At 44.3% G+C, this 20,937-nt stretch overlaps 1 protein-coding gene across 3 annotated transcripts in view; it reads left to right on the top strand.

Annotated features, from left to right (window-relative positions):
• Window positions 1-20,937, top strand: part of LOC113109138 (E3 SUMO-protein ligase RanBP2-like) — a 145,084-nt gene that overhangs the window by 14,364 nt on the left and 109,783 nt on the right. For all 3 annotated transcript variants that reach the window (XM_026272712.1, XM_026272713.1, XM_026272714.1), the window contains exons 2-5: window positions 7,989-8,056; window positions 8,151-8,262; window positions 8,871-9,023; window positions 9,090-9,314. In XM_026272712.1, the coding sequence (XP_026128497.1) occupies window positions 7,989-8,056; window positions 8,151-8,262; window positions 8,871-9,023; window positions 9,090-9,314 (558 nt within the window). The remainder of the gene's footprint in view (window positions 1-7,988; window positions 8,057-8,150; window positions 8,263-8,870; window positions 9,024-9,089; window positions 9,315-20,937) is intronic.

A 20,937-nucleotide genomic window follows, 5' to 3' on the forward strand; every position in this document is an offset into this window, starting at 1 on the left:
CCATATGTAAATGATATAGAAGGGAAAAAAAGGAAAGAAGAGAGGAAAAAACAAACAAACAAACAAAAAAAATTAAATAAATAAATAACAGGGGGGGGGGGATTAGGGCTCAATTATTGCTGTCTTATTAAAGTAATTAATAAAAGGTTTCCATACTGCATAAAACTGATCAGTCTTGTTCTTTAAAGAAAATCTAATCTTTTCAAGCTGAAGGTGGTGCATAATATCTTTAATCAGGACAGAGCAGTGAGGTGGATTTTTTTGTTTCCAGTTAAGCAAAATCAATCTACGTGCCAAGAGCGTAATAACTCCAAGCACAATACACTGATTTTTAGAGAGTTCCACACTGTCACTACTGGCACCGAAAATAGCCAGAATTGGGTCTGGATTTAGTGGTTTTTCCAGTACCTTTGATAGTAATTGAAAAACTGAAAAACAATTCCAGAACATATGTCCTAGTGAAGCTGGTGTTTGACTGCATCGGTCACATATTGGGTCCACCGAAGAAAACATCTTTGAAAGCTTTAGTTTAGACAGGTGAAGTCTATGTAAGATCTTGAATTGTATCAAACCATGTCTAATGCACAAAGAAGAAGAGTGAACCCGTTCCTGTGCTTCTTCCCATTGCCAGTCTGCAATGTCTATTCCAAGATCATCTTGCCATGCTGTTCTTAAATGCTCTAATGAAACATGGCATTCCAACTGTGACAATTTATTATATATGATGGATATTCCTCCTTTAACAAATGGATCCTGTAAAAACAGTGAGTCCATCTGAGAGGCTAATGGCTCATTAGGAAATGATGAGAAATTCTTTTGAACAAAACTGCGAGCTTGTAGATATTTTAAAAAAATGTGAATTAGGTAGATGGAATATCTGTTGTAACTGTTGAAATGTTGGAAAGCATTTATTAATAAACAAATTTTGAACCAGGTCTGAAATATTGAATCAATTTGGGAAGGGGGAAATTAATGATTTGAATGAATGATTAGCCGTTAAAGGACTTAAAATAGAGCACATCGGCCATTTAAAGTGTTTTCTTATCTGGTTCCAAATTTTGAGAGAGTTGGAAACCACCGGATTATTTAGTCGAGTTAGAGTGGAGGCAGACAAAGCTGAATAAATTAAAGCTGGCCAAGAGGAAGGTGAGCATGATTTATTTTCCATATCACACCACTCTGTTGACCCCTCCTGTAAGCCAAATGAGAGTGCTCTTATATTACATGCCCAATAATACAATTGGAAATGTGGCAGACCCATCCCTCCTTTCAGTTTGATCCTCTGTAAATATATCTTCTTGAGTCTGGGGGTTTTGTTATTCCAAATAAATTGGGTGATTATTCTATCCAAATTTCTAAAAAATGATTTAGTAATGTAAACTGGGATACACTGAAAAACAAATAAATATTTGGGCAAAATACTCATTTTCACCATATTAATACGACCTGCTAAAGAAATAAAAAAGTTTAGACCATTTCTTAAAAATCTGTTGTGTGTACTCATACAACTTCAGAATATTTTCTTTATAAAGCATAGAAAAGCATTTAGTTATGGTAATTCCTAGGTATTTAAATGAGTTCACTATTTGAAAAGGAAAGGAGGAAATTGCATCAAGTTGGTCATTAGGGTTGATCGGAAACATGACACTTTTTGAAAAATTAATCTTATATCCTGAGATTTTCCCAAATGTATCTAAGATTGACATAATGGTTGGCACTGATTGTAAGGGGTTGGAGATGTAAACTAACAAGTCGTCAGCATATAATGAAACTTTGTGTTCTTTTGCCCCTCTCATTATTCCACTGTAGGTTGTAGATGCACGTAAAGAAATTGCTAAGTGTTCTATTGCTAAAGCAAATAGCAGGGGTGAAAGAGGACATCCCTGTCTTGTAGAGTGATTTAATTGAAAATAACTAGAGTTATTATTGTTTGTTTGTATAGAAGCTTGGGGGTGGGCATTTAACAATTTAATAAATGAAATAAAATTAGAACCAAACCCAAATTTTTCCAGAGTGGCGAAGAGGTAATCCCACTCAACCCTATCGAACGCTTTTTCTGCATCCATAGAAATAAGTACCTCGGGTTGGGAGGGATTGGAACTAGGTGTGTATATAATATTTAATAATCTTCTAATATTAAAAAATAAAAGACGATTTCTGATGAATCCTGTTTGATCTGTGGAGATCACAGTTGGAAGAGCTTTTTCAAGACGAGTGGCCAAAACCTTGGCCAGTATTTTATTGTCAACATCAAGAAGACTGATAGGTCTATATGAACCAGGGTCTAAAGGGTCTTTATCTACCTTGTGTATTAAAGAAATATTTGCCTGATAAAATGTTGGTGGTAAACAGCCTTTTTCAAGTGATTCATTAAAGACCTCTAAAAGTAACGGAGAGATTTGGTCACTAAAAGATTTATAAAACTCGGTTGTGAAACCGTCCGGACCTGGGGCCTTTGAACTTTGCATATTGGATATTGCTTGTTTTATTTCATTAATAGTTAGCCGTTGTTCCAAGATATCTCTGTCTTCCATACTTAAAGATGGAATGTCATATGGTTCAAAAAATTGCTCTATACATGCTGGGTAATTAATAGATTCTGAGGAGTACAATTTGACATAAAATCTCTTAAAAATATTATTTATTTCCTGTGGGTCAAATGTACTTTGTCCTGTATCTTTCCTAATTTCCGTTATCAGTCTTGATGCTGTTGTTTCTTTAATTTGCCGAGCCAGGAGTTTACCTGCTCTCTCTCCATGCTCATAATATGTGGCTTTTGCCCGCCTCAACCGATTAGTAGTCTCTGAGGTGGAAAGTAACTGAAATTCTGACTGGAGAGAGAGCCTCTTCTTATACAATTCTGGTGAGGGGGAATTTGCATACTCGCGATCTATTTCTAGTATTCTGTCCATTGTGACGAGTCAGCTGCCTCCTCCCTGATTGTCACCGGCACCCCGTCCTAAATCGCCGCCCTTCACCAGGCTCCCGACTGGAGTGGGTGTGTGAGAGGAGGGGCGCTGGACGAGTCAGGGCTGGCGGCGTGTGATGGGGCACACCTGAAGGAAGTGGAGCCTCATTACCGCCGCTGTTTAAAAGCCCAACGCGCCTCTCCTCGGGAGACCGGTCTCTTCCCCGTGCATGCACGCTGGTGTCCTCGTGGGTCCAGGAAGGGTGCGTTGAGGGACTCCCGCGCCACAAGAGACGTGAGCAGCCGGACCCGCGATCCGGAGGAGAACCGCACCCGTATACACGGCCAACGGGCCAGGATGCCGGGCCGTTCATCCCCTACCAGCACCGCGGCCGACGAGAGAGATGCGGCCGCTAGAGGAAGCCGCCGCCCCTCGCGCCCCGGACCAAGGAGGGGAGCGCATGCGGCCGCCGGACTCCGCCCCTTACCTGGACCCTTCCTCGATGAACACTGCCCGACCTACACAAACCCCGCAGCACGATGAGAACACCAGATCCCCTGTTATTTTGGACACTTTCCCCCTTTGGCCACTTTTATCCCCTTTGTTTTATGATTTTTGTTAATAAAAGCCTCTCCGAGGCCTGACGCCACGCCCACTGTGTCTGTCTTGTGCTCCTCCCGTGACACTGGTGGAGAATGCGGGCAAGACGGAGCCTAGACAGCGCAGTTGGGAAACATCTGGTGACGTCACTCCCTCTCGCTTGCAAATGTTCGTGAGAACCCGGACTGGGACGGAGGAAAACCGGGGACAGCCTCCCAGCCACAAAAGGGTAAGTAACTTCTGTTATCGTCATTTTGCCCTGTGGTTGGTTGAGGCTGTCACTAAAACCCGGTTTCTCTGTCCCTGTTCTGGCGCGCTGCGAGAGGGAGGACCACCCGGAGAGGAATCCCTGCCCACTCCGACCGTTTGGAGTCTGGTTGAGGATGGTAGCACTCCCGTGTGGGTGGCACCCTGGGGACGGGGATGTCGCTTGGGAGGGGGAATGTGACGAGTCAGCTGCCTCCTCCCTGATTGTCACCGGCACCCGTCCTAAATCGCCGCCCTTCACCAGGCTCCCGACTGGAGTGGGTGTGTGAGAGGAGAGGGGCTGGACAAGTCAGGGCTGGCGGCGTGTGATGAGGCACACCTGAAGGAAGTGGAGACTCATTACCGCCGCTGTTTAAAAGCCCGACGCGCCTCTCCTCAGGAGACGGGTCTCTTCCCCGTGCATGCACGCTGGTGTCCTCGTGGGTCCAGGAAGGGTGCGTTGAGGGACGTGAGCAGCCGGACCCGCGATCCGGAGGAGAACCGCACCCGTATACACGGCCGACGGGCCAGGATGCCGGGCCGTTCATCCCCTACCAGCGCCGCGGCCGACGAGAGAGATGCAGCCGCTAGAGGAAGCCGCCGCCCCTCGCGCCCCGGACCAAGGAGGGGAGCGCGTGCGGCCGCCGGACTCCGCCCCTTACCTGGACCCTTCCTCGATGAACACTGCCCGACCTACACAAACCCCGCAGCACGATGAGGACACCAGATCCCCTGTTATTTTGGACACTTTCCCCCTTTGGTCACTTTTATTCCCTTTATTTTATGATTTCTGTTAATAAAAGCCTCTCCGAGGCCTGACGCCACGCCCACTGTGTCTGTCTTGTGCTCCTCCCGTGACACCATTAATTTATTTTTTTGTTCTTTATGCTGTTTCTTGATCGAGATACTATGAGAGATAATTTGTCCGCGCATATACGCTTTAAATGCCTCCCAAATTGTGGATTTAGAAACATCAGTCATACAGTTTGTCTCTAAATACAATCCAATTTGAGCTTTGGTTTGTTCTACAAATACCTTATCAGCCAATAAATTATTATTAAACCTCCATTTAATAGCATCATATTTGGTTTCAAATAATATCTGAAGACTTAGGGGGCTATGGTCAGATAATGCCATTGCTTCATAATCACAATGTAAAATCGCTGACAAAAGTTTATAATCGATAAAAAAAAATCTATCCTAGAATAGGAGTGATGGACGGGTGAGAAAAAAGAATATTTTCGTTGGTTTGGATCTATAATTTTAAAGTTTTTCAAAAACGTTTGTAACAGTTTGGCTGATTTAGCAAGGGGTATCGTTCTACTTGAAGATCTGTCCAAGAATGGGTCTAATACAAAGTTAAAGTCACCCCCCATTATCAGTTGATGAGTATCTAGGTTGGGCAAAATGTTTAAAACGGATGATATAAATTGTTCATCATCTATATTAGGGGCATATATATTAACTAACAATATTAATGTGTTATAGAGTTTTCCTGCTACTATAACATAACGCCCATTGGAGTCAGAAATAACTTTTGTTGCAGTAAATTGTTCATTTTTCTTTATGAGTATTGCTGTACCTCTAGACTTAAAACTAAAATTTGAATGAAAGATTTGTCCCACCCACTTTCCTCTTAATCGGCCATGGTCTTGGTTCCTTACATGCGTTTCCTGTAAAAACACGATATCAGCCCCCAGTCTTCCAAGATGAGATAATACATTACCCCGTTTAATAGCCCAATTAAGCCCCTTACAATTCCATGAAACAAACTGAACTGAATTTTCCTAGCAGCATTTACTTTCATTTCAGGCTAAGAAACTTGAAAGGTAAACTTGAAACTGTAAAGTGTGGTTTTTGTAGAGAAGGGTGGAAATGGGAGAGGAGAAAGAAAAAAGAAAAAAAAGTGCCAATTCTCTTTCCTTAACTTCGAACAACATGAACAGTTTGAACAATAGCTCCATTCACTTTTCTCTGATTGAGAGTTATACAAAAAAAAAAAATAGAGCAAGTTTAGAAATTCCTTTTTACCCATCATTCCAACAAAAAGGTTAGCAATCAATCTGACTTACCACTTAGCTCCTTTCTAGAAACAATAAAGAAAAAAAAGCTCCATATACCTATTTACACTCTTGTGTTTATTTCACTTTAACATAGTCAGTGGTTAAGTTACAGTTCTTTTCCTGGTGAACTTGGTCGATATATACTTAGCCACTGTAAGAGTTCAGAGATGTGTTTAAATGATAAGAGTCTTTGCTTACGTGCTGTAAATGATAACAGATGCGGCACATCAGCCTATCAAATAGTAACTTACAGTTCGGCTATCAGGCTTGAATTTTCTTCTCGATGAATTTCTCGGCTTCTCTAGGGAGTTCGAACGTGTACCTGATTCCGTCCACGGTGATTGCCAGTTTGGCTGGATAGAACAAACTGTAGTTTATCCCGGCGGCTCGCAGCTTGGCCTTCACTGGATTGAAAGCGGCGCGCAGTTTGCCAACCTCTGGACTTACATCGGGGAAGATGTGTACCGGTGATCCCTTGTAGTAAAGACGGCCTTTATTTCTCGACAATTTCAGAATTTTTTCCTTGTCAGAATAATAGTGAAAATGAGCAATTATTGCTCGGGACCTCTCTCCCGGCTTCGGTTTTGGTGCGAGAGTCCTGTGCGCACGGTCTACAATCATACTGGAATCCCCCAAGTCATCAGCTCCGAATAACTCCAACAGCAAGTCTTTAATGAAACGAATCGGTTTCCCGCCTCCACTCCTTCTGGAACCCCAACGAAACGCAGATTCTGTCTCCGACTCCGATTCTCCAAATCCATACATTTTTCGTGCATTTTCTTAAACACATAACTTCGTGGGACTGTTCTAGTGCTGCCACCCTGTCCATTGTGTCACTCAGCGCTTTCCCCATCTCTGTGCACTCACTCGCCGATTCGGCCTGCGCTTTGTGTAAGGCGGCCAGCTCAGGAAAGATTTCCTCTCGCAGCGCATGCATGTCTTCTTTCATCTCTTCTCGATTTTCTTGCACTTCCAGATGAAGGTTTTCAATTTGTGACTTAATGTCCTTAATCACAGCTTCTCTGTGTGTATGCAGTTCCGTTCTAAGTGCTCTCAGTGAGATAGGAGAGTCATCGTCTTGTACATGTTCGTCCATTTTTCTTTCGCCGCTTTCCGTCTTCGTATTACGCTGAATCGTCGAGGTAACTTTTTTGCACGAGCTCGGTTTCATGTTAAAATATACGCAGCAAAGACTCCTTAACAAAAATGCTAAAGTTTTACATGACTGGCTAGTCTATTGAGCAATTATCACTTATTTATTCGAGGAGCTCCCTTTCTCTGCTACTCACTCCATCCGGGCGGAAGCGGAAGTCTCATGCTTCAGGTTTTTCAATGAAAAACTCTTATGCAAAGGAAACACCAGTGTATCCTCATTCATGACTCCTTAAGCCTCCTCACTCCTCAATCCTCACCTCTTCACAGTGCAATTAGAGAATTGAGATGTCCTTCAAGATGGCTGCGCTTGATCGGTTTCCAGGTCATAGGATGGAGGGCGGAGGATCGAGGAAACATAGGGAAATTGAGAAACACCCCCAGTCTTGGGGGGGGGGGGGTCTCCAGGAATTTGGTTGGGAACCCCTGACCTAATGGAACCATGGAGTATGAAGTAAGAGGAAACCCAAGATGAATCAAACAACAAATAAAGCAAAATGACAGGGAACAATTTTTTTAAAATTAGTCATCAGGTGCCATATTCAATACAGCAGCATCTTAGAGATGTCTACTTGATTAAATAACAGAAGTTATTCCTACCCCACATACTTGTGATGTCATTAACAATGACTATAAATGGTTGAACTAATGTAGTTCAAACGACGGCGATGCAACCATGTTTGGGAAACATCCAAACTAACTAGTTTGTTTTAACAGCAATGTATTGTACTATGGTGGTTAATCAGTAAATTATGTTTTTTGCATGGGAAATGCACCCCAGAGCTGCTACTGCCCCTCAGATTGCACACACGTCCCTGTGACCATCACCATCATCATCATCCTCATCACACATAAACACACATCAAAAAAAGACAGCAGTTCACCAAACCAAACAGCATTTATGAGCGTGGCATAGTTTTCCATCTCTCTGTGTGGTGTGTTTTTGTTGTCATTAGGGTTTGCAGTTGTATTTTGTCCTGACCCTGAATTTGTGATTCTGTGATCTGTTGTTCTGCAGAGGCCACTCAAAGGATTTCTGTTTGCTAAGCTCTACTTCGAGGCTAAGGAGTATGAGCTGGCTAAAAGGTAGGCTGGTTTCTGTGCTCTTCTTCTCTGTCTGATGTCTGTTTCCTCTCGGATGAGCTGATGTTTCTCTCTCTCACACACACGTCAATGGCAGACATGTCTCCGAGTATCTGACCGTCCAGCCCAAGGATCCTAAAGCACACAAGTTCCTCGGTCAGCTGTTTGAGCGTGACGGAGAAACAGACAAAGCTGTGGGATGCTACAAGGTTAGACTCTCACACATGATCAGGACTGCTACTAACCATTATTTGATTAATCAGAGTAAAATAATATTTTCTTTATTTAAATCTTACTGACAAAAGCACACTTCCACATTCTGCCCAGTGTCCTGAAAACTGAGTGCCTTGAACACACAGTGCTTAACTATTAGACCAGTCAATAACCAATACAGAAAGCTAATCAATAAGTCTGGTCCTTACCAACACTGTTAGTTAAGAGATGCAGTGACACAAACCTTACATAAATGTGTTTTAATAAATGTGTTAATCACTGTGGGCTATATAGTGAATAGTTTAAATCTTGTGATAATAATAATGAATAAAATCACAGTAATGTTCTTCAGGAACACTCTGATCACCGTCAGTCTCTTACTGTAATGTCTTTATCCTGAATATAAATGTTAAACAACAGATATTCCAGCACAATGAAGGTTTAGCACAATTGAAATGGTTGTGAACTAGTGTTTTCTGATGACGTTGACCGTCCTGACTCCTGATCTGTAGCTCTACTGATCACGTGTGTGTGTGTGTGTGTGTGTGTGTGTGTGGCATTGAGACGTGTGTTCTTCCTGTAATGATGTTTGTTTGACTCTCAGCGCTCGGTGGATCTGAATCCGGCTCAGCACGATCTGGTTCTGAAGGTGGCTGAGCTACTGTGCAGTAAACCCCAGCATGACAGTCGAGCTGAGTTCTGGGTGGAGAAAGCGGCCAGGCTTCTGCCAGGACACCCGGCCGTTTTCAATCTGAGGGTGAGTGTGAGCTAAAGAGCTGCACATGTCTGCTGTGCATTGTCTCACAAGTCCTCTCTGCCACAGGAGAAGCTTCTGAGTGCTCAGAGTGGCTCTAACCAGCTGTACGAGCTGCTGCAGGCGGAGCTGAAACTGCGGCCCACCGACACCTACATCAACCAGAAGCTGGTGCAGCTCTACAGCGCAGAGGGCCGGCTCGAGGACGCCGTCAAACACTGCCTCGCCGTGGAGAAGACCGGCATCCTGAGACACTGTCTGGAGTGGTACCAGCTGTTGGTCAGCACCCTGCAGGTACAGCATTGCCCATCACCCACCATTTCTCACGTTTGTTGGTTTTAGCTCATTCATTTTGAACCCCAATAAAACCAACAGGAGCAGCCACACTCCTGTTTGCCTTTCTCTGTTTAATAAAAACTGAAACCAAACAAATAGCTTAAAAATTTAGCTTTTTAAATAAAATAATTTACTAAATTTATGTTCTTTGTACTGTGTTTTATAATGTTTTAGAACTGTTATTCAGCTTAGATAGCCATGTGTAATATGTCATTTGAAAGATCTCACCGATTAGAATAAACCAAGCATAATTGTTTGGGGCCTTGACTCAACTTGAGTGAGTTTTTGTATGAGAAATCACCCCCGGACCCACATAAAAATAATATGAATATGAGTTACTTTAATGCTTGCAACTTCAAAAAACATGCTAAGATTTTGGAACAATAAAAATCTTTATTCAGAACAGAGTCACTTGATTAAAATTAGAATCAGAAAGACTTTTATTACCCGGTGTGTTTACACAGAAGGAATTTGTTTTGGTGACAGAAGCTTCCACGCTGATAATGAACATTGATTTACGCAGCTTGTCAGTTAACAACAGCTCTGTGTAGTAACAGCTGTTATTCATGTATGGTGTAAATGGAAATCTTAAAAAAATAAATAGAGTCATTGATCAGTGTGGGCTTTGCATGTATTATGTTTGCATAAAAACAAGAACTTAGTCAGCAAACAGTTTTGATAAAAATTGGGTATTGTGAATACAGTTGATCCCTCCTTCAAAAATACGTATAGCTGTTTTTTTTTTTTTTTTTGTCTGAGAGATCAGTTATAGAATCAGTTAAAGTTGGTGCCTGAACAGGGACGAATCTGAAATTATTCTTTATTACTTTGATGTGCAAAATAATAAAAGGAAATCTTTCTATGCTTATTTTTAAATGGCGATTATGAAGCTGAAGCTTAAAGAAGATTTCTGGAGAGGAAACAAAGGTCTAAGGAGAGTATACGTGACTTTGCATTCCATTATAGGGCATTGTTGTGACGGTTGGGTTTAGGAGAAACACAAGGAGAGGGTAGGATCCAAATGCAAGTATGGTTTATTGTAACAAAAAGGTTAAATACAAAATAAACAGTCATGAGAGACAAACAAAACCAAAACAAAAGAGGAAACTGGATGAAACGGGAACTCGGAGGAAGCGAGAAGGTAACGGGAAGTCTCGGGAGACGAGAACAATTCACACATAGGGTAAGGACTCCATACAGATGACAGAGAAAGACAGCTATACATAGGGAGACTAATGACAAAGGATTGTCAGCACCTGTGAGATTTAATTGGAGTGCAATTACTGTGAAGACAGAACCAGACTAGAGGAATTAAAGTGCCTATGGTGAAGTGCCTATGGAGAAGTGAGCTCACTAGGGAACACCCTGGAAAACAGAGACTGACAGCATGACATTACCCCCTCCCCTACGGAGCAGCTCCCAGATGCTCCACCTGAAACCCCGGAAAACCCAACAGAAAAAGAGGTAGGAGGGAGGTGCAGCGGCGGCGGACTAGGGGGAGGGACAGAGGGTCAGAAAACAGGGACAGGAGAACCAGATAGAATGGACAGACAAAGACAAACAACCAGGTGGAATGGAAAGACAATGACAGGACAACCAGGTAAAATGGAAAAAACAGAGACAGAAAAACCAGATGGAATCGAAAGGCAGAGGCAGGAAAGTGTAACACAAAACAAGGAGTCCAGGAGGGTGGTAGACCGGTGGAGGATGAAGGGGAGGGACAGAGGGCCAGGTCCAAAGAAGGAGATAAATAGAAAAACAAATGAAAAAAAAAACACAAAAACATGGGTACATGGAGAACATTAAGTGATGCCCACCCGGTCGTAACAGAGGGCCATCACACCCATGTGGTCAAGGCAGAAACCCCCCAGGGCGGAGCGGAAGACCACCACGTCCTCGCGGTCAAGGCCGGAGTCCCCCAGGGTGGAACGGAAGACCACCACGTCCTCGCGGACGAGGCCGGAGTGCCCCAGGGTGGAGCGGAAGACCACTACATCTTTGTGGTTGGCCCAATGGGAGGACAAAGATCACCGGTGACTTGACTCAGTCCTCGAAGATCACCGGTGACTAGCCTTGTCTCTGGAAAGTCCATGGTACTTAGTTCAGACTCTGGAAGGTCATCAGTGACTAGCCCTGATTCAAGAGGGTCAACGGTAACTAGCCCTGATTCTGGAAGGTCGACGGTGACTAACCCTGACTCTGGAGGGTCCATGAACACCTGACTCGACTCTGGAGGGTAAACCGGAACCTGACTAGACTCTGGAAGGTCGATAGAAATCTGACTTGATTCAGGAGGAACAGCTGGAACATGACTCGACTCTGGATGGTCAACAGGAACTAGCCCTGACTCTGGAGGGTCAACGGTAACTCACCCTGACTCTGGAAGGTCGATGGTGACTAACCCTGACTCTGGAGGGTCTATGAACACCTGACTCGACTCTGGAGGGTCAACCGGAAACTGACTCAACCCGGGAAAGTCAACGGGCACCTGACTTGACTCGGGAAGATCAATAGGAATCTGACTTGATTCAGGATGAACAACTGGAACATAACTCGACTCTGGATGGTCAGCAGGAACTAGCCCTGACTCTGGAGGGTCAACGGTAACTAACCCTGACTCTGGAAGGTCAACGGTGACTAACCCTGACTCTGGAGGGTCTATGAACACCTGACTCGACTCTGGAGGGTCAACCGGAAACTGACTCAACCCGGGAAAGTCAACGGGCACCTGACTTGACTCGGGAAGATCAATAGGAATCTGACTTGATTCAGGATGAACAACTGGAACATAACTCGACTCTGGATAGTCAGCAGGAACTAGCCCTGTCTCTGGAGGGTCAACGGTAACTAACCCTGACTCTGGAAGGTCGACGGTGACTAACCCTGGCTCTGGAGGGTCCATGAACACCTGACTCGACTCTAGAGGGTCAACCGGGAACTGACTCAACTCTGAACAGTCAATGGGCACCTGACTTGACTTTGGACTGCCTGTGGAGAAGTGAGACGTCTCTGCTTCGGGCACCGCCTTGGTCACCGCCTCGGCCTCCGGAACAGCAACGGGCACCGCCTCGGCCTCCGGAACAGCATCGAGCACCTCCTCGGGAATGGCCTCGGCCTCCAGAACAGCATCGGGCACCGCCTCGACCTCTGGAACAGCATCAGGCACCGCCTTGGCTTCCGTAACAGCATCGGGGACCGCCTCGACCTCTGGAACAGCATCGGGCACCGCCTCGGCCTCCGGAACAGCATCGGGCACCACCTCGGCTTCCGGAACAGCATCGGGGACCGCCTCGGGAACGTCCTCCTGGACGACAACGGCCCGCTCTGGAGCATCCTCCTGGACGACAACGGCCCGCTCGGGAACGTCCTCCGGGCTTTGAGGAACGGCAGACGCCTGTCTCCTCCTCCGCCCTCCATGATGGCGAGTTGGTGGCCCCTTGACTGGCGACTCAGTCATTGAGTCGGCCATCTTGTGCAGTGGCGCGGGGCTGGCGGCCATCTTGTGCTGTGGTTCTAAGCTGGCGACCATCTTGTGCTGTGGCGCTAGGCTGGCGGCCATCTTGTGCTGTGGCGCTAGGCTGGCGGCCATCTTGTGCTGTGGCGCTAGGCTGGCGGCCATCTTGTGCTGTGGCGCTAGGCTGGCCGCCATCTTGAACTGTGGCGCTGGACTGGCGGCCATCTTGTACTGTGGCGCTGGACTGGTGGCCATCTTGTGCTGTGGTACTGGGCTGGTGGCCATATTGTGCTGTGGCGCTGGACTGGCGGCAATCTTGTACTGTGGCGCTGAACTGGCGGCAATCTTGTACTGTGGCGCTGGACTGGCGGCCATCTTGTACTGTGGCACTGGACTGGCGGCCATCCTGTACTGTGGCGCTGGACTGGTGGCCATCTTGTGCTGTGGCTCTGAGCTGGCGGCCATCTTGTGCTGTGGCTCTGAGCTGCCGGCCATCTTGTGCTGTGACGCTGGGTTGGTGGCCATGCCGCGCAGCGGTGCTGGGTTGGCGGCCATCTTGTGCTGTGACGCTGGGTTGGTGGCCATGCCGCGCAGCGGCGCTGGACTGGCGGCCATCTGGTACCACGGCGCTGGCTCGGCCGATCTGCGTTTAACTTCTCCTCTCGGGACATACTGGGGAAATGGTGGCCCCCAACCAAATCCCGCGTCGACGGGAGCCCACAGTGGAGAATGCTGCCGGACCTCCTCTCGACCGCTTGCTCCCGAGCGACCTCCCCTGGTCCCCCGGAACACCAATAGGTGAGAGCCCTCAAAACTATTTCTCTCCCGCTTGCTGGCTGGGGAGGAAATGGTCGTAGACATCCTGCTGGATCCTTGGTGGGTGGAGTCCTTCTGTGTCGGTTGGGTTTAGGAGAAACACAAGGAGAGGGTAGGATCCAAATGCAAGTATGGTTTATTGTAACAAAAAGGTTAAATATAAAATAAACAGTCATGAGAGACAAACAAAACCAAAACAAAAGAGGAAACCGGATAAAATGGGAACTCGGAGGAAGCGAGAAGGTAACGGGAAGTCTCGGGAGACGAGAACAATTCACACATAGGGTAAGGACTCCATACAGATGACAGAGAAAGACAGCTATACATAGGGAGACTAATGACAAAGGATTGTCAGCACCTGTGCGATTTAATTGGAGTGCAATTACTGTGAAGACAGAACCAGACTAGAGGAATTAAAGTGCCTATGGTGAAGTGCCTAAGGATAAGTGAGCTCACTAGGGAACACAGAGGAAAACAGATTCTGACAGCGTGACAATTGTGTCTAAGATGCAAAAAGGACAAGAGAGAAATGATACAAGCCATATTAAGAAACTGTAATCCTTGTCTTGCAAGCTTGTTATGGGAACAGTGAAAGGCATCAGTGAATTGGTTAGGATGCAAATTGAGACAATGGTGACCCATACTTCTGAATTCGTGCTCTGCATTTAACTCATCCACAGTGTGCACACACACACACACACACACACACACACACACGCACACACACACACACGGAGCAGTGGGCAGCCATTTATGATGCAGCACTCAGGGAGCAGTTGAGGGTTCGACGCCTTGCTCAAGGGCACCTAAGTCGTGTTATTGCCAGCCCAAGATTCGAAACCACAACCCTAGGGTGAGGAGTCAAACTCTCTAACCAAAACTTTGGTAAACTTTGTCTTTGTCATCTAGAAATAGAAGGCATGATACTAGCTATATGGACGTTTCTAAACATTTATCTCTTCCTCCAGTGAAAATGTTTTTTGCAAACGTAGCCGCTTGTGTGTTGCTGTGTTTGGCAGGTGCTTGTGTGGGCGGTGCTGTCCCATGGAAACTGCGATGAAAAGCTTGCGCTGTAGGGGAAGTGAGTGCGCTTGGGTCACTGTTGGTCGATATCTCTCTATCTATCTGTCTGTCAATCTATCTATATATCTAGTCTGTCTATCTATCTATATCTATGTAATTATCTATTTATCTATAATCTGCGCTATCTGAATACTCGTCTACTAATCGTCTCTCTAGTCACTCTCAATGCTCTCAAGGTGGGCTTTGGTAAATTCTCTCCCCAATGTGGCGTGATGCAATGCATTGTGGGGCAAAGGAGACCGCTGTAAGATCGTACCTACTTTTTCGTACTATATTCCGTTTTGTGATACACAACAACATAAAATACAATGGATAACAGTTTAAATGTTTATTACCAACAAGACAATTGCACAAATTAGTTAAAAAAATAACCTTGCAACACGGCCTTTATGTCGTCTAATGAGGGGAAGGGTATATAACAGTGTCATGCACCGTACAAGGTTTTAATGGGTGTAGTTTCCTTCCTCACATCAGAGGTGGAGTGCTCCCTGGATGTTATAAAAGCTGAGTAGAGTCCCTATCCACTATATAGTGCACTATATCGGGTGTCAGCCATTTTGTAGTGCTGTCTGAATTCTGATTGAATGACTTCATTCCCTACATTCGTCCACTACTTTAGAGCAATCCAGCAGCTGAGCTCCCATTTAAACACCAGTCTTCTCAGGTGACAGCAATTAAGTCTGAAATAGAGGAGGGGCAAGAGAACAAGCAAAGACAGGCCAAGGGCCGTAACACCCCCCCCTAACAAGACAGGGACCCATTAGGGTACCCCCGAGCTACCAGTATCTCATGATACAAAATTTGAAAGTGAAAGTGAAGTGACCCATACTCAGAATTTGTGCTCTGCATTTAACCCATCCGAAATGCACAGACACAGAGCAGTGAACACACACACACACTGTGAGCACACACCCGGAGCAGTGGGCAGCCATTTATGCTGCGGCGCCCGGGGAGCAGTTGGGGGTTCGATGCCTTGCTCAAGGGCACCTAAGTCATGGTATTGAAGGTGGAGAGAGAGCTGTTCATGCACTCCCCCCACCCACAATTCCGTCTGGCCCGAGACTAGAGCCCACAACCCTTCGATTGGGAGTCCAACCCTCTAACCATTAGGCCACGACTTCCCCTAAACAAGATACACTGCTTTGCTTTTGATGGGAATCGAACCTGGGTCCCCTGCGCGGGAAACAACAACTCTGCCACTCAACAGTGGAATATGGTAGGCATATCTTACCTAACAAAGCTTCCTTATTTTTCAGCCAACCAGACATTATAACCTCATCAGGCTCTGCTAAATCCTCCACCTCCCCTACAACTGAGGAAGATGACCTAGCCAAACAAATAGGATGAGTTTTGGACAACTTTAACTCCACCCCCACTCCCAAACGAGTCACGCAAAACATAAGGCTTCAAAAGATTAACATGATAGAGCAGGGCATTTGTCCTACGAGCTGGAATAGAAACTAAATAGTTTTGGTCAGAGAGTTTCTTTAATACAGATAATGGTCCCCAAATTTCCCTTGCCATGGAGAAGTTTTAGGCAAAAGAGCTAAAACCTGGTCACCTGGGAGAAACTATCTGTGCTCAGTCTGACCATCATAACGTTTATTCATTTTAGTTTGTGTCCTAGCCAATTTTTTCCTAGCCACCTGCCCCACAAGCGCTCATAAACAAATTACTAAATCAAATCAAAATGCGCACTAAACCAAATCAAATAACTAACAACAAAACGTGCAAATCCAAATGAACGAGCCCCCACTTTGTTACGAATGCCCCAAACAAACAGTACAAAAGATACATTTATTGTGTATCTAACACAAGTTTAAACAACAAAACCCAAATATGGGGTGTGTGAATGTCAATAGCAGTAGTGTAGGGCAAATGCATGGATGTATGAAGTATATGAGTGCAAGTGTTGAGTGTAACAGAAGAAATAAACTTAAATAAACTCAAATGTGCATCAGTGAAGAATGCTGGCGTCCCGAGCGAGGCATGGACCTTAACAGGTCAACTGAGCAGCGTTCAAGCTTCTAGCCACCGGAACCGAGCAAGAAGAGAGAGAGAGCAGTCAAGCAGCGAAGCTCCTATTTAAACACCATTTTTCTCAGGTGACAGCAATTGAGTCGGAAATAGAGGAGGGGCAAAAGAACAAGCAAAGATAGGCCAAGGGCCATAACAAAAACCAATGTACACTCCCTGAAGCACTATTTTGGACAATCCAATGCGGAGGCCATTGGATTCTGTTTTAATGTTTTTTTTTTCATACATTATTTATATTAAAATATTTTATGTAGGCAATAACTCGATATTTTAATAATTAAAAAAATAATGGTGGTCTGAGGGCTCTCTACAGCCATCTTATCAGAGCTCAAAATGCTGCTTGAGCGAGTGTAAATAGCCAAAATACTTTTCAAAGAAAAAAATATATATATTACAAAACAACAATATAAAAATGTTTAACATTTATTATTTTTTTTCATTCTAGCAGACACTATACCAACAAAGCACAATTTAACTTAAAATTAACAAGTTATTAAAATAATATTTTTTATCCATCAGACCCCCTTCTAGAATCAAGAACATATTTTTCTGTACATTTAAAAGCAGCCTTGCTGAAAAAAAAATGATAAAAATGTGACTGAGGAACTGACGATTTTCTTTGTACTTTGGACTGGTTAACAAGCAGATCCGCCACAAGTTCGTGCAGCACTTTCAGAATGCATGCAAAGCACTTTCTCAACATTCTGCAGTGTATTTATTAGAAGTCAACAGATGCATCGGCTTTGCCGATTAATTGATTATCGGCACCGATAGTTGATTGCCGGAACAATTGGTTATCGGCAAAAATTCATGTTCATAGTTTTACGGATTGCAATCATTGCTGGAGTGGCCGAGAAGGGTCTGCTTTCATTATACAGTGCAAGACAGGCCTCTAGTGGTTGAAATCACTGACAGCATATGTTGTTTGTTTAGACGCGTGATGCTGCATGCTGAACAGAGCGAGAAACTTCAGACCTGGATTTAAATGCAGTGGACAGAAAATCCTGCCTGCCACAGAGAGCCATTCACATAGTTTTACATTAAATTGCATTATATTCGCTTGAATCTTTGTTAATGTAGTCTTTGTGTGAAGTCTGTGTGTTACGAGTCAGCACTGATTGTTTCTTGTGGCGTCTCCGCTTATTTTTATCAACAGCAGCTGTCACTCATTACTCCTCCCTATATATTGCCCTGTCTAGTGTCTTGTGTTTGCCAGAGCATTGTTTCAGTTCCTCGTCTCATTTTCTGCTCTCCTTGTGTTGTTTCTTCATTGGATTGTCTTGTCTCCCGGAACCCCGTCCACTCATCTCATCTCACCGTTGGATTCATCACTTACCTCTCGGCTCGCTTCCCCTCAGTTCCTGTGTCACCCTCTCCTGCTGCCAACTCATCACAGCACTTCGGATCCTCCACTCACCAGCATCTTCTTGGACTGTGTATCCCTGGCCAAGTATCACCTGTGTTCCTGTCTTCATGTACTGTGTCATTGATTCTACTAAAAACCCACTAAAGCACACTTGCTTCCTGCCACTCCTTTCACCAGTCGCTACAGAACGCTCTGACCCAACATGAAAGCAGCGAGCACCACTTCACTCTCCGACTTCATCCACCACAGCGTCACCCGCATGGATCAGCAGCAGGAGAGTATCATTGTAAACACTGGACGCGAGATCCAAGCGCTGGTGGCACAAGTGTCCTCACCCAGCAAATCCATCAGTTGACCTCTCCCGCTGCGCCAACCGCACCGCCTGCACCGCCCGCCCCCAGGAGGTCTCCCATGACCCATTCCGGCTTGAACCACAACTTCCGGCGCCAGAGAGTTATTCTGGTTAGCCTGACTTTTGCAGAACTTACATTAACAAGTGTTCCATGCACTTTGCCTTACAACCCCGCACCTTCGCGGTGGAAGAGTCCAAGGTCGCGTTTGCTCTCACTTTGCTTTCTGGCAGGGCCAACTTATGGGGGATGGCGGTGTGGGAGAACCATCATCCGTGTTGCGCCTTGTTCCACGCCCTCTCAGAGGAAATTAAGAGGGTATTCGATCGGGCCGCGGCCTGCAAGGAAGCCGTTTATCAGCTATCAGACCCCCGACAAGGGGACTTGTCAGTGGCGGACTATTCCATCCAGTTCCGCACCTTGACGGCCGCATGCCAGTGGAACGAGGAGGCGCAGTGGGATCAATTCCTGCATGGGCTGGCCGACTGTGTTCATAAAGAGATCTACCTCCTCGAGTTACCTCCTACTCTCAACGGTCTGATCAACTTGGCGCTCCGTGTGGATGCCTGGATTAATCGTCTTGGGAAACAGAGAAGTCATTCATGCCTTCGAGAGAGAATCGAAGATGAACACCGAGCCAAGCAGGTTGCACCGGTTTTCGGATCACCAATACTTTTTTCGGACAGTTCGATTCAGTAAACCGGTTGAAGAAAACGGTTCACCGAATCTTTTGCGCTTGACGTAATGGCATCATTGGTGATGATTGCTCTTGATTCAAGCCTTCGGTTTACCCACGCTCATAACACTAGCACAGAATCAGTTCAGAATGAATCACTAAAATAATTGGTTCAGACGCTCTGTGTGTCAGTCTGCTTCACACTGAATCACACATGTGCAGGATCATCAGCTCCTTGGTTCTCGAATCGGATGCATTTGACAGAAACGATTCTTGACTCGAGAACGAGACAGTCTTTTGTTCGTTATCTGGCTTGGCTCTGTGTTCATCTTCAGTTCTCTCTTCACATCAGTTCAGTCAGTTTACTGTTTGAGTACATGAATTACTCCGGGATATTGGTTTGTTTTAACTCAGAGGGAGTGTTAGCCACATTAAAAAAGTTTAACATTTTAAGTCATTTGTGGATTAATGCGTATTGGAGAGGCGAATGATTCAGTTCGATTTGGTGAACTGATTCAAGAAGATCCGGTTACATCGAATGATTCGTTCGTGAACCGGATATCACAAACTGCTTTGTTTTGAACTCTCTCACAACAGACACTTTTTTTGGACCAAAATGTATTTTCGATGCTTCAAAAAATTCTAACTGACCCTCTAATGTCACATGGACTACTTTGATGATGTTTTTCTTACCTTTCTGGACATGGACAGTAGACCTCTCACACAGTTTCAATGGAGGGACTGAGAGCTCTCTGACTAAATCTAAAACATCGTAAACTGTGTTTCGAAGATAAACGGAGGTCTTACGGGTTTGGAACAACATAAGGATAAGTTATTAATGACATCATTTTAATATTTGGCTGAACTAACCCTTTAAGACATTAACACCACTTACTGGCATTTTTATTATTTAGAGTATCATTTCATTAAAGAAATAATTTAATATTTTCATAGTAATAATAATAAAATTAAGAAAATATATTATTAAAGTTAAAATTTATGCAACCAAAAAATGACTGTCATTATTTACTCACATGGTCCAAAAGAGTATATGTAATATATTTATAAAACTAAATATTTCTTGCTAAACCTACTTTTTGTAATGCCTTATGCTTTATACAACAATGATTTTAAATGATCTTTTCAGAGAAATTTCTCCTAATTTTATGTGTGATTAATTAGATTAATTAATCACCACATCATGTAATTCATTAGATAAAAAATTGTAATCGCTTACCACCCCTATTTTTAATTAATAAGACTTGCTTTTTGATTAAGAAACTTTAATTTAACTATTAAAAAGGAGTGGAGAAAAAAACAAAACAGAATACAAAAAAAAAAAAAAAAAAATTATTTGGAAAAAATAAAACAGATTTTATAGGGCCCTATTAGAGTATAGTAATTTCAACATTCACTATTACTACTATTATTACTTTTATTATTATTACTACTACTAGTATGGTTTAGTACTGTTTTTATTTTTTTAATAAAGCACTATTTTAGTTTTTGTTCAGTATCCATTTTTAAAACTATTGGTTAATTAATCAGTATCGGCCACTGTGGTCCAACCTAGCTATCGGTATTGGCAAAATCCACTATCGGCTGACCTCAAGTACTTACTCATTGTTTAAGGCCATTTCGCAATTTCAGTCATCATATAGTAACCAGCAACAATCACCCCCTCCACTTTTCATCGAAGACATGTGATGCAGTACTAAACAGTTTCTCGCTTTTGGTGCTTGTATTGATTTTTGCACCTTTATCTGACAGTTTTAGAAGCTTGTACACTGCTGACATGT

This window comes from Carassius auratus, chromosome 9, assembly GCF_003368295.1.
Source record: "Carassius auratus strain Wakin chromosome 9, ASM336829v1, whole genome shotgun sequence".
NCBI classification, from domain to species: domain Eukaryota; kingdom Metazoa; phylum Chordata; class Actinopteri; order Cypriniformes; family Cyprinidae; genus Carassius; species Carassius auratus.